The sequence below is a fragment of the Zalophus californianus genome, chromosome 9 (genome assembly GCF_009762305.2).
Source record: "Zalophus californianus isolate mZalCal1 chromosome 9, mZalCal1.pri.v2, whole genome shotgun sequence".
Classification (NCBI taxonomy): domain Eukaryota; kingdom Metazoa; phylum Chordata; class Mammalia; order Carnivora; family Otariidae; genus Zalophus; species Zalophus californianus.
Window position 1 is genome coordinate 53557348 of NC_045603.1, and position 12536 is coordinate 53569883.

At 36.0% G+C, this 12536-nt stretch overlaps 1 protein-coding gene across 9 annotated transcripts in view; it reads left to right on the plus strand.

Moving 5' to 3' along the window:
- Nucleotides 1-11580, plus strand: part of TAFA2 (TAFA chemokine like family member 2) — a 461688-nt gene extending 450108 nt beyond the window's left edge. For 5 of the 9 annotated variants that reach the window (XM_035729059.1, XM_027591681.2, XM_027591676.2 and 2 more), the window contains one exon: nucleotides 8861-9118. In XM_035729059.1, coding sequence (XP_035584952.1) covers nucleotides 8861-8881 — 21 coding nt within the window. In that variant the 3' untranslated portion in view covers nucleotides 8882-9118. Of the gene's footprint in view, nucleotides 1-439; nucleotides 686-8860; nucleotides 9119-9409 lie in introns of those variants that run through there. The other 4 variants (XR_003519624.2, XM_027591679.2, XM_027591680.2 and 1 more) reach the window with 4 other exon arrangements.
- Nucleotides 11581-12536: the final 956 nt, after the last annotated feature.

Below are 12536 nucleotides of genomic sequence, written 5' to 3' on the forward strand. Positions count from 1 at the left end.
AATATTTGAATTGTAATGGAATATTACTACATAATACTATTTGTATAATTCTTTTACCCTTTTATGTCAAAATGGTTGTGTATGGATTTCTATATACTTTCTCCCTTGATTTTAATGAACTTTTTTATTAAGTTTGCGCAGAATGCTCCCCAAAATATTAACAAGAAATTCTTATGACTTTTGTATCAATTTCTTGCAATAGCTTTTTATTTTAGGTCCCATTTATGAGTATGTGTTTTTCTGAAATTAAAAAAAATGTTCTAAGAGTTTATAATCCTCTAGGGAGAGATGCAATCCTATCTCCATTGTGACTTTTATGGATGTAAAGGAAGTTATTGTCTCTCTATCCCTTTTTGTTGAAATGTTCCCTTTCTCTCAGGTTTGCTTCCTGTAATCATCTGTTGAACAGTGGAGTACCTGACATGTGTTTATTCCTTAGGCAAACGTGTAAAACTCTTCAAGTTCGAATGGAGAAGTAGAAAGAGAAGGTTTCTGCTGTGCCTGATGACAATTTTTGATTTTTCCACACTCAAAAAAATTGTGGCTCCACGTTGGAGCACTAGTGTGGCGAATCCTAGTGTTGGTCGGATTCTAAGGAAGGGACAGAAGTTTCATTGAGGAGTAAAGATTCAAAACATCTCCTGAAATGGGCTCTCGTCTTGGTTTATTTCTCCCAGAGCAGCAGGTGTGTACATTGTGTTACAGGACTAACTGTAACCTACTCTTTCTTATAGTTACCATTAACATTCCAGGTGCTCCTGATTTCAGAGGGAAAGATGAACTCGGTACAGCTTTAGGGATCAGAAGGCAAAGAACTGTCTCAGTGGTCAGTAAAGAAAAGCATTGAACTATCTTTTATAGAACTAAGGGGGCATCACTCTTTGAACTAATGAGAACCACAAATTAAAACTGCTACAAAGAGGTGAACCTAATATTGTCACCTACAGTGGCGCTGCAGTTGATATTGTTTTTCCAAGAACGGGAAATGGATAATACAAAACTTTGGGTGTATCAGTGGACCTCTGTCAGTGTTCAACCTGCTTATTAATGTGGAAATCAGCATGAAAAGTACTGAGCCATCAGGCTTTCACTGAATCTCCATAAACCAAGTGAAGATTGTGTTCTTATCTAATGGTCCAATCTTCATATATTTACATTGCCCTATAATTGATTCAGCTATGTCAAACTAGCATCTAAACAATGAGAAATAGCTAAAGAGTCACATTTTGACCAACTTTAGGAATTTGAAGCTACAGAATTGTGGCTAGTATTCTAAAACCAAAAACCAAGAACACCCCAGGGAACTATCTACCTGAGAAATAGAAGGGAGAAAGCAAAGCACCCAGTATATTAAACATCACGGACTGTATTACACTGTTTTTCAGAAAATACATTCTAGTTTTGCAACTTACAGAAGGTAAATTTTTTTTTCGAAAGATCTACCACATATGGAAGGATCATCTCTAAATGTGGTATTATGGAAAAAGATAGGGAGGGGAGGAGAGTGTATGTGTTACTTCAGGCATGATACTAGCTTGGTACAGGTTCCACCAAGTTCTTCTCCAAGTGACAGCAACATATTCTTTATTCAGACAGGTATCTCGAGGAAAGGTTGTTAACTAAGAGCCATTTGTATTTGTAACTCAAACTATCCAGGAAGTTCAGAGAAAATGTTGCTCTTAGTAATCTCTAGGCTACTAAGAAGAATTTCTTCCATGTTTCAGCCCTTCTCCCCAACTCCACTTAACTTCACCTTTTGAGTACAATTCATACTGCTTGTTTCTGCTAGCTCTCATATGCCGTGAGGCTGAAGTTCTTGAGAAGTGCGATACTTGAACAGATAGATTTAAACTTCCCAAGTAAGGCTTTAAGTCAGAAAGTGGATAAAAACTATCAATTCAAATTATGCCTTTATAAATTAGAGGTGAGTCTGAAAAAATGAACCTAATATCAAATTTGGCAGGTAAAGTACCTTCCAATTGAGTTCAAAATCTCAACTGTCTCTAAAAATGTGTGAACTATGCTGGTGTATGAAATAATATTTTTTTAAGTCTACTCAGATTACCTCCAAGTATTCAAATATAATTGTTTTCCCCTTTTAAGAACTTTTCAATGTTTTGAAGTGAAACATAACTAGATTCCATTATCTGTTTCTTTCAGAATGATCTTAATTTTGGGGGTCATTTTCCACCTGAAATAAACACAAGGTGTGAACAGGGGCCAGGAGAAGAAAAGTCTTACATTTCCTTAATGTCCTAAAGGAATTTATTAGCTACCCAAAGAAAAATCAGGGAATGGTGTGTGTGTGTGTGTGTGTGTGTGTGTGTGTGTGTGTGTGTGCGCGCGCGCGCACGCTAGCAGTGAACGTCATCCAGACAGAATCAGTTGATCTGCTTGTGAGTAGATGAATGTGCATAAATGGCAAAGCAGACAGTCATCTGTTTTCATGAGTCACATAGAAAAGTTCATGGCAGGCGCCCTGTACAGCTTTCAAAGTTCCGAGAAATAGTGCAGGTCCATCTGTTCAAAAGATTCATTTCCGGTCAAGATCTTCATTTGCACAGCATAGGAAGCTGAAAGCCATTGACAGATGTTGTGTTTGTGGTAAAAGCTTACTAGTTTTGCATTCTAATATAATGAGTAGGCTTCTTAGAAAAATGAAGTCTACCCAGTGGTTATACCACCACTGAATTTAGGTAATCCGGATAAAGTTTTATCCCATTTGGAATTAGTGCTTCTTAAAAATGTCAGAGTAGTTTGGGGATAGAAGGGAATGAGAAGCTCACTGGGTCCAACAGACTCACTCAGTAGGTAGAAACCCTGGAAATTCAGAGATTTTTAAGTGACTTGTCCAGTGTGCTCAGACTAGCAGATAGTAACAGTAGTATAAAACTCATCAGAGTAAGGCCACCCCTCTTCCATTACGCTTGGTGTTTTGGTTCTCTCCAGCAGTGTAGTTAGATTATATGACATTTTCTGCTTCCACACACTGTGTTATACCAGTTAGCTAGGGCAATGCTCTCTGTTGTTTGAAAGGATTATCCTTCCAATCACCCAAGGCTGTTAAATTTTTAGAGAATTTATAAGACAGATAACAAGGTCATTTAGTAGAAATGCTGACCCTAGCAGAAGTATTATACAGCTGGCTTTTGGTGCCTCAAATGTTAAATGTTCAGGCCAAGCCAGCACCGGACATTCTTAGGAAGGAAAATTAAACTGTGGCATGAAAATCCAACAGTTTTCATGGCTATAGGAATCACCTCCATTGCCAAGAAAGTAAAATACAGCCTTAATTTTTTTATATATGTGGGTAGATTTATGAAGATGATTCACATGTCACTGCCTTACAGTGTTTCATCTATACCTAAATGCTGTCAGTCAGCTTACTCTTGAAGGATTATTCTAGACCGACAGGTTCTTTCATTTTGTAATACCTCATTATATAAGGTGCTTTAAGATAGGACAAGTGCATTCACGTACAATTACGACCAGCTCAGTGGCAGCTTTTCTCTAGTTTAAATGAGAAAACCTGCTACTGCAGAGTAACGATGTTTTAATTGCACATTCAGGACACAAAAACTAAGGCAAGAGCTTAATTCATGTACTTGTAAGAGCTACATTAAAAAAATACATCTGCATCGAAGCAGCAATTATATTCCAAGCAAGGGAAAGTTCATTCAAATCAGTTTTTAGGATTATAAAGGTTTTCTAGTTTTCCTTTTACTTTTATCAAATAAGTTAAATTTACTTATCAGAATGTTAGTTTGACTTGGTGCCTGTTGTGATGTCATGAAGCAGCTGTATTATAAAGACTGAACATGCACTGCATTTAAACCCACCACCTCCTTTTGGAAATACTGCCACATATTTATTCCTTGCCTTCCAACTGTTTAAATATTGTTCATCAGTCAAAAATAAATGTTTCTCTAATAACTTGGGTATTTACTGTAAATTCAACATGTTTTTTGAAATTGACTTGTAATGTTCATAATGCATTGTCTGTTCTATTATTGTGTGTATATGACCGATTTTATATTCGCAGGAACGTAAATACTGTTCAATAGTTTCTCATAACAAGATTTTAATGACCACACTGGAGAAAAGATTATTTTTTTGAATTAAGCTAAAATGATAAGATTCACATTGATGCTGTGGAAATTTGGCAGTGATTTCACAACTTTATGTAGACTGGCAAACTGAACAACTGGGATTTAAAAAAAAAATCTGGAGTATGGGTTAGAACTCAGAGTAGAATAATATCAGAGGAATCATCAGTAATAAGAAAATTTACAAATCGGCATCTTGTTTTGGCATAATTATACCACATTTATTTTTTAAGGCTAGATGGCTAAAATATAGTGCTAATTTCCTAAATATTCTGTATGCAAAGTCTGATGGCAGCTGGCCCATTAAAAAGACAAAGAAAGAATGAAAAAGAATGGATTATGTGTCTATAAACAGTAGTAATGAATGATCAGAAATAAGGGCAAAAACTAGGAATTCAGTGCATTCAGAGGGCTAGAAGTGTATGTGTGTTTATATATAATATATAATAATAATTACCATTTACACAGTGTTTATTTCATTCCTGGCACTGTTCTAAGCACTTGACCTATTAATTTGTTTGCTCCTCAGCTCATACAACCCTATGATGTAGGTACTAATATTATCCCTGTTTTACTCAAGGTCACACACTGAGTTAGCAGCAGAACTGAGCACTGAACCTAGGAAGCCTGGCTTCAGGTACACTCTTTTTAACCACTACTCCATATCACCTCATCTGAAAAGTGTTTCACTCCCAAAGTAGGCCCAAACAGTGGCGCTTCCCTCTTGATATGACTTTATGACTATTAAGAATACGAAATGAGTAACTGCAAGGTCAGTTTCTATAAGACACTGAAAATTAACTTTAAATCAATACTTACAGAGAAAGCAGCAGTAATGCCCCCTCCAATAATTATCCTATGTATCACCTTTTGTGTCATGTTTGGGAATTACTACTACTACCACCAGTTATGTTTTACCAGGGCACCTGGGTGGCTCAGATGGTTAAGCGTCTGCCTTCTGCTCAGGTCATGATCTTAGGGTCCTGGGATCAAGCCCCGCGTCGGGTTCCCTGCTCAGCAGGGAGCCTGCTTCTCCCTCTCCCTCTGCTACTGCCACTGCTTGTGTTCTCTCACTCTGTCAAATAAATAAAGTCTTAAAAAAAAAAAAAAGCATTTTCCTGGACACTTTGGAAGGATTATCTGATTTAACCACAATAGCGAATGCATGGGGTCTGGTAATACCATTCTCATATTATCCTTGGGGAAGACTAGGCTCAGGGAGTTCAAATAACTTATTCAGCCCCACAGTGTGACAAAACGCTAAGGAAGAGATCTGAACCCAGGCTGCACTGTCATCCCTCTGATCATAGTGTGTTGCCTCTCACTGATAACTCAGGCGCAGGCCTTGAGTGGGGATAAGGAATTACAGACTCCATGAATAGAATTATTTTAAGAACTTTATAAAATCATCTTTTACACTTGGGGAACAGGATAGATTCTTGAATTTCCTTTTTAGCCTTTCTAATTTATCTTCACTAGAAGATAGGCAGAGGATACTGCATAATGTTCAAAATATAAAATAGCTGACAATTTCATATTTAACTAACGTTAGGTATGCCATTACCTGGTTTTCTCTGATTAAATTGGTGAACAGACTTAAAGGATGTGATTTTAGCACAAATTTTTGAGATAATCAGGATCCTATAATAGATTTGTTAGACTGAGAGAAATAAATGGGATGGGCTTTTTAAAAAGGGGATAATTCTTAAAGAATTAGTGCTTTTTGTTTAATGTTAGCAGGTTAGCTCCATCCTGGTGGGTCATTACCGAGATAGCTTTGTGCTTGTGACTAGAAAAGCTGCCATTACTACTGCTGCTACTATTACCTTTTGCTTGTATTCAGCTGTCAAGTATTTTTACTTGCTGAATTGGCTGGTGTGCAGCACACACATAAGATTTACATAAAAAGGAACAGCTGTGTGAAACATTGCCTTTGGAGAGGTAAATTCACTTGAGGTGGTGACTAAAACGTACGAAGCTCAAGGCACAACTGTAATGATGGTAGGACCATTTCTCTCCCTCATGCAGCATTTTATATCTACTGCCCTCAGAACCAACATACAGTATGTTCATGGTAGCAAATGATATTTCCTACCCTGTAAAGATGGTTTTATTGCAACGTCCCACTTTTAGTTACTGAAAATCCTCTTTACAAGCTACCACTTTTTACTATTTGGCCTCTTCCAAAAGATATGTCTGGAGCGAGAGAGAGAGAGAGAGCTATATTTAAGTTCTAAAAATAAGGCGATGCTTAATGTGGTGTATTTAAAAATTAATTTAAGAGCAACATTTTTAAATGTTAGATTGTACTAATATTGCTTAAACAACCCTTGCATATCAGGGAAGGGTCAAAGGGCACTTGTTTTCCAACTAGCATGCCAGAATTCTGACTTGAGTAACTTGGACTTGTTTAACAAGCACGTAAATTATCAAAGGGTTGTTTTTTTGTGTTATACTTTAGACAATTTCATTTTAAATATTACCGTGTCTTGTGTATTAGGTGATTAAAATTGGTGATAATGTACCTACATTCAAAATCATCCTTACGTTTTTAAATCTTTGGTTTTGCCATTTCATTTGGTACAAATCTGGAGGTTGTCAAGAAAGGTGCTGAGGCATGCTCACAGATGTTCAAATTTGTACTACCTTGAGAAGGGCAAGGAATTACTTAGCCTTTGTTTGGATTCCTTAAGAGTTCCTCTAATTTGACTTAAGTGTCTTGTAGTGTGAACCTCTCATTGTACTTTTAGTGGTTCTCTTGTTGAAGATTTGTGCATTACACAAAACTCTGAACTTTTATTATACTACTTCAGAATAGATGTTTTCATAAGCATTATTATATTTGATCCTTGCAGCAACCCTGTGAGGTTAACAGGATTATCCCCTTTCTACGTACGGGAAAACTGAGGGTCTGAGAGGTGGCATGATGCATCCACTGTGCCTGCAAGTACTACCACCCTGACTGTAACCTTGAACTCCACACACCAAGCAATTACTTGATCAGAGTAATTTACAAAACTGAAATCTAAAACAAATAGTCCACTTAGGCCCTATCTTCATCTCATAAAATGTGCTAGCATATTTTTAGGATTAATAAACTAGGAATATTGTGTAAAACTGGAGGGAAAAATCATTTTAATCATGTTTTGATCTATGCTTAGACAATTCTTTTAGTCATGTTTACATTTTTATTTTCTAGCAATTATTTTAGCTGATAGAATAAAAATGTAGATTTATGATGTTCTTAGGATGTGCATTGTATTATGTGTTTATGTGTATCCATGTTCTGTTTACTGAGATGGACGAAAAATTTGTTCTACGTCCATAAACCTTTGGTATTGTACTGTAAATTTGAGTGTCTATTTTTAAAATTATGTAAAAACAAAGGTTTAACATATAGTTGGAGAATCACTCCCCAGCTTTATATAAACTAGCAGGATGACATACTTAGCTTGGAATGAAGATAGAAGAATGCATCTACCGTACCCACGAACGGATTACTAAGAACCAGGGCTTGAAATGACACAGGACAGGCCACTCACTCTTGTGGGGTCACGGCATCATGTCCTTCCAGTTGCCTATGCTGAATCCCTGCTGAGGCTTACCCATTTGTTCTCTCTCGGTCTCTCTCAATTCCTCTGTTTTCCTCGCAGTAGTTTTGGAAATATAGTCCCTTATCATGCTAGTAAGAGGAGAATCTTCAGAAAAGGCAAGTGGATCTTGCTCAGGCAATGGCCATCAAAGATTGTGTTAAATCAGTATAAGAAAGTTTATCATAAAGAGTCTGTATTTTTCACAATGATCAGCTACCTCCATTGACCACCTGTGACAGAATGTCTGTAGAAACATTCATGTTTACTTTCCACGGTAAAGTACACTCACACTCAAACTGGAAGCCATTCACAGAACTTCTATAAAATGACCACTGAGCGGAAGACAAACTGAAAGTGAGATTGCTGCCCTACCTAAGAGAGCCCTGCTCCCAGCATCTCTGGAGGTGAGCAGGCCCTTTCTGTATTTGTGTCCTTCCATCGCCAGTTCAATTCCTCCCATAGTTCCCCTGTGCATGGGAGTAAGAAGCTTTAAATACACAAGCAGAGGCTCCTTCTTGGGCAGGGTAGCTGACAAAAGAGACATAAATAAGATGGCTGCCTCCACACAGAAAATACTTGTTTTTGAATGTATAGCTTCCTTTTGTAGTATAACTTGAGCCCAGAGGTGGCAGAGCCAGAGCTAGGTTATTTTGCTTAATGTTTCTCTTTTTCAGAGTTGATCAAAAAACAACAAAACAAACAAAAAACAGCCTTTCCATAAATATTTTATGAAGGGATGAGTAATTATATAATGGAATAAAACCAAAGTATCCACAGTAAATTTCAAGAATTCACTTTTTGTTATAACCATCGCTTGAAAAGAATAGTTATGCAACTCTAAGTACCTTGATATTAGAGTGTAACTAGCAATTCATCGACACAGCAGAAATCTGTCTTTCTCTGTATCCATCTATCATCTACATGTACGCATGTAGATATATATATATATATATATATATATATATATATAGGTATCAAGTATTCTAGATGTTTATTATTTTTTCCTGTATACATTCTTTGGACTTAAGTAGGTGTGAAAAGCCAGTGGGAATCTCCCTTAATAATATTAATAATAGCATTAATACTGATCAATTTTTTGAGAATTTTTGGGCGCTTTTAAAACTTGGTAAAATATCGTACAATCATTGTTTTTCTCCCCAGGTATTTCTTTTCTCCTCATGAATAGTTAATTTTTCTGAAACCTAATTGAGTCAAATAAGCACTCAAGTTTTAAACTATTTGAAGAATGGATTTTATGGAGCCAATGCCCAAGGACTTTCTTGAAGATGTGGTCTGATTGTGTTCCTGTGAACAAAGGTCTTTCTTTACTGAGGCCTGGCATAAAGTGTTTATGATCTCCAGCTTCTATCTTCCAAGTCTGTACCAAGAACAAAGATTCCAGAATCATTCTTTGGATTTGAGATGGGTAGTGTCACCAGTTAAGATCTTCCTGCTCAGAGCTGCAGCCATTTGGATAGTTGTTCAGGTGGCTCTAAAAATCCTGTGAAAGTATAAAGAGAAAAAAAAAAAAAAACTGGTGTACTTTTATAGGTGGCAAAATGTGAATATGGTAGTCCTTTAAAATTCAACAATTTATTTGATATAGCAAATACTACCATTTTGAGTTATTAATTTCTAATACTAAATTGTGTTTGGAGTTTGAAGATCATAGCCTTGTTATAAAATGATTGTTTTCTTCTTCCTTTGTAGGTGACCCATTAACCAAGGATAAATCAAGTGATCCTCAAGCCTGATTACATTGAACATATGCACAGAAACTTAATTCCTGAGGTGATCTTGAAGGGAGATTTTTATATCGCTCACAAGAGGCACTGCAGAGTCTTATTTCCAAGGGATTTCATGGCTCGTCATCAGCCTCTTCTTGAAACCAAGACTTTTAAAAAGTCAGACATGAACTTCTGTGTCATGAAGATTTTGTCAGATTTGAACTGTGTTCAACTTGTAAAATTGCACTTGCTAAGAGAATTTGAAGTTGCCATCTGAAGAGTTGGTGTTTCCAGGTGATGTCAGAGACACTCACCTTTTGGGTTCTTGGCCTCAAATGGGACTGCTTTTCTTGTTTTTGAAAGTCTGCCAAGTGCACCGGCCTTCTGCCATGGATATGTTCCTGAGTCCGGTCCTGTGTTCATTGGCTGGTGGGACTGCACCCGCCTTTATTGACATTTCCTTTGCAAACTTCTCTGGCATGGTGTAGACTGAGACAATTTTATTTGTATCCTATTCTCAGAGCTCTGAAAGCCTACATGTTTTAACATCTTAAAGTTGCTTTTGTTAAAGGAATGGAAATATATATCCATTGATAATAATTATTGTTGGCAAGTAATAGTTATCTGACTACATCAATCATATAAGAATGTATAGACAAGCTGACATGTTTCCCCAAGGCTAACATACTATTGCAGCTCTCTATCAGTTAAATAGGTAATAGTTAGAACTGAATTTCCATTTTCATTATATGCTATTTTGTACTTCTAAGGGTACTCTCCCTCTCGGTGTTTGTTTTTGTTTTTTTTTTCAAGTGGGCTTTTTCTTTCATGTTTACATTTACTTTTTCCCTTCACAGAAATCAGCAGTGAGCAGTCAAGTATGTAGGAAGCCTTCAGTTTCAAAAAATCGACAGGGACGCATGTGGATATCTGATTTCTTAGCTTGAGAGTTATTCACTAAGATTTCTTCTAGTAATTTTTTTAACTGTCCTTTCTTTTGTTTTAATAGACTGTCCCTTGCTCGCTCCCAATGACTGTTTGAATGCTTATGTATTTGTTTGTTCAGTCCGTTAACAGAATTGTTCCTTTTCCTTGGTCTCGAATTTATAAATATTTCCTTACAGTTGTCCCATTCAAACAATTTCTTAGGTCAGGTTCTGTCCACAGTTTTGTAGTCATTTTAATATTTTTGTTCTTCAGTTCTACAGGAAAGTCTTACAAATATTTAAAGGCCTTAAACATGTATGTACTTTTTTTCTAAGTTATCACAGAATGTATAATTTTATACATTTTATTTCATTTGTTATGTGAGGGTAGAGAAGAATTGAAAATGCATAGCCAATCTGTAATATTGTGTAAATGTCTAGTTGAAGGGATGTAACCGGAGAGACTCCTTTGTTTACTCATCTTAGCCTAATAGGAAGGTACTTCAGAAATTTTCCTATTAGAAGTTCCATCATGTTAGAAAAGATGTGACCATCTTTCATATTTTTAAAACTCACTGACATGGTCAATTAAGTCTATGTTAGTTTCCAGGATGGAGGCTGACATACCTTGGAGAGTTTTGGCCTGTTAGTTGGTAACAAATTTCAAAGACCAGTACATTACCCAGAATGTCTTCTGGGCAGAAAAATTAAAAGTGTAAAATTTGTTAAAAATTAAATTTGTAAAGTATGCTTTGGACACTGAACCAAAGTGTACTGCCCCACAAGTCCATGGGATGAAATGACTTCCTCCCTCCCTGTTAATTATACATAAAACTAATTAGATGGCTCTGAGTGGATTTTGCAATGGTTCGAGATTATGTATGAATTCAGAAAGAAAATAACAGTTGTGCTGGAATTTTTGCATCAATTATAACAGCATTTAATTTCTTTGGAACAAAGTAGAAAACTGTATTATTTTGGAAATTATGAATTTTTCCTAGGTTTGTCTGAAATTGTAGATCATGCTTCTCATTTTTTTAAACTGAGTCCTTTAAAACAACACTGGAAATTCTGTATTATATACAAGTGTAACACAAGCATATCAATAGAAAAAAATAAATGGAATTTCAAATATACTAACTAGATTATCCCTAGTAGATTAATGTTGTGACTATTCAGAAAAAGTAAATAAAATTGGGATATAAAATGGACTCTCTTTCATGAGTTACATTTGGAGAATCTGTTTGTTTTCTAGTGTTTTATTTTAAAAGTACTTCAGTTACTATCCAGAAAAACCTCTGAATTCACGGGGAAGCTGACAAAATTTTTCAATCTAATCTAACTTTTAATAAAAATCCATGGCAACTCTTGCCATTTACACAAGGTTCCAATACTTGATTTGCTTCTTTCCTAGGAAACAATTGAAAGAGATACATTTACACTTGTGCTGTTTGCCCACATCTTGACTATGAGCACAACTGATGTTTGCTAGCAATATGCAAAATTCTTTTTATTATACAAATTGCTAAATACGCTGCTTATCCTTTGAAATTCATTATATATGGAAATGTTAATGAAAATATCAGATACGGTTATAACTCAGCTTTCAAATTTTTTAAAAATAGTTTAGTTTAAAATTCACAAGAAATTACAAAAAAGAGTGGAGAACTTCTGTGTGCCCCTTCTCCCACTGTCCTCCAATGACAAAATCTTATAAAACCAAGAAACTGACATTGGCACAATACTATTAACCCAAATACAGACTTTACTTGGATTTTACCAGTTTCACATGCAGTGTGTGTGTGTGTGTGTGTGAAAGAGAGAGAGAGAGATCTTATCCTTTTCAACTAACTTGGTAAAACTTTACTGTGGTGTGGATTAGAGTATAAGAATATGGTCAATGAGTGATCTGTAGTAACTTTTCTCAAGTTCTCTATTTTTAGAATAACATCCTTTAACTTTATTTTTCTTTATTTTTTGAACACTCTTGTTGCCTTAACATAATGGAGGCTTCCAGTTTTAATGCCAGACAGTACCACATGTGATTTCAAACTTGGTTTTGACTTTAATGGGTAGGAGGGGAACTGAGAATCTGTATCTGAGGTTGGAATAAAAAGGGATTTGATCCTGTTATTTCCCTCAGCAAGTCCTGTGCTGTACAATTGGGCTGTGACCTTTGATGAT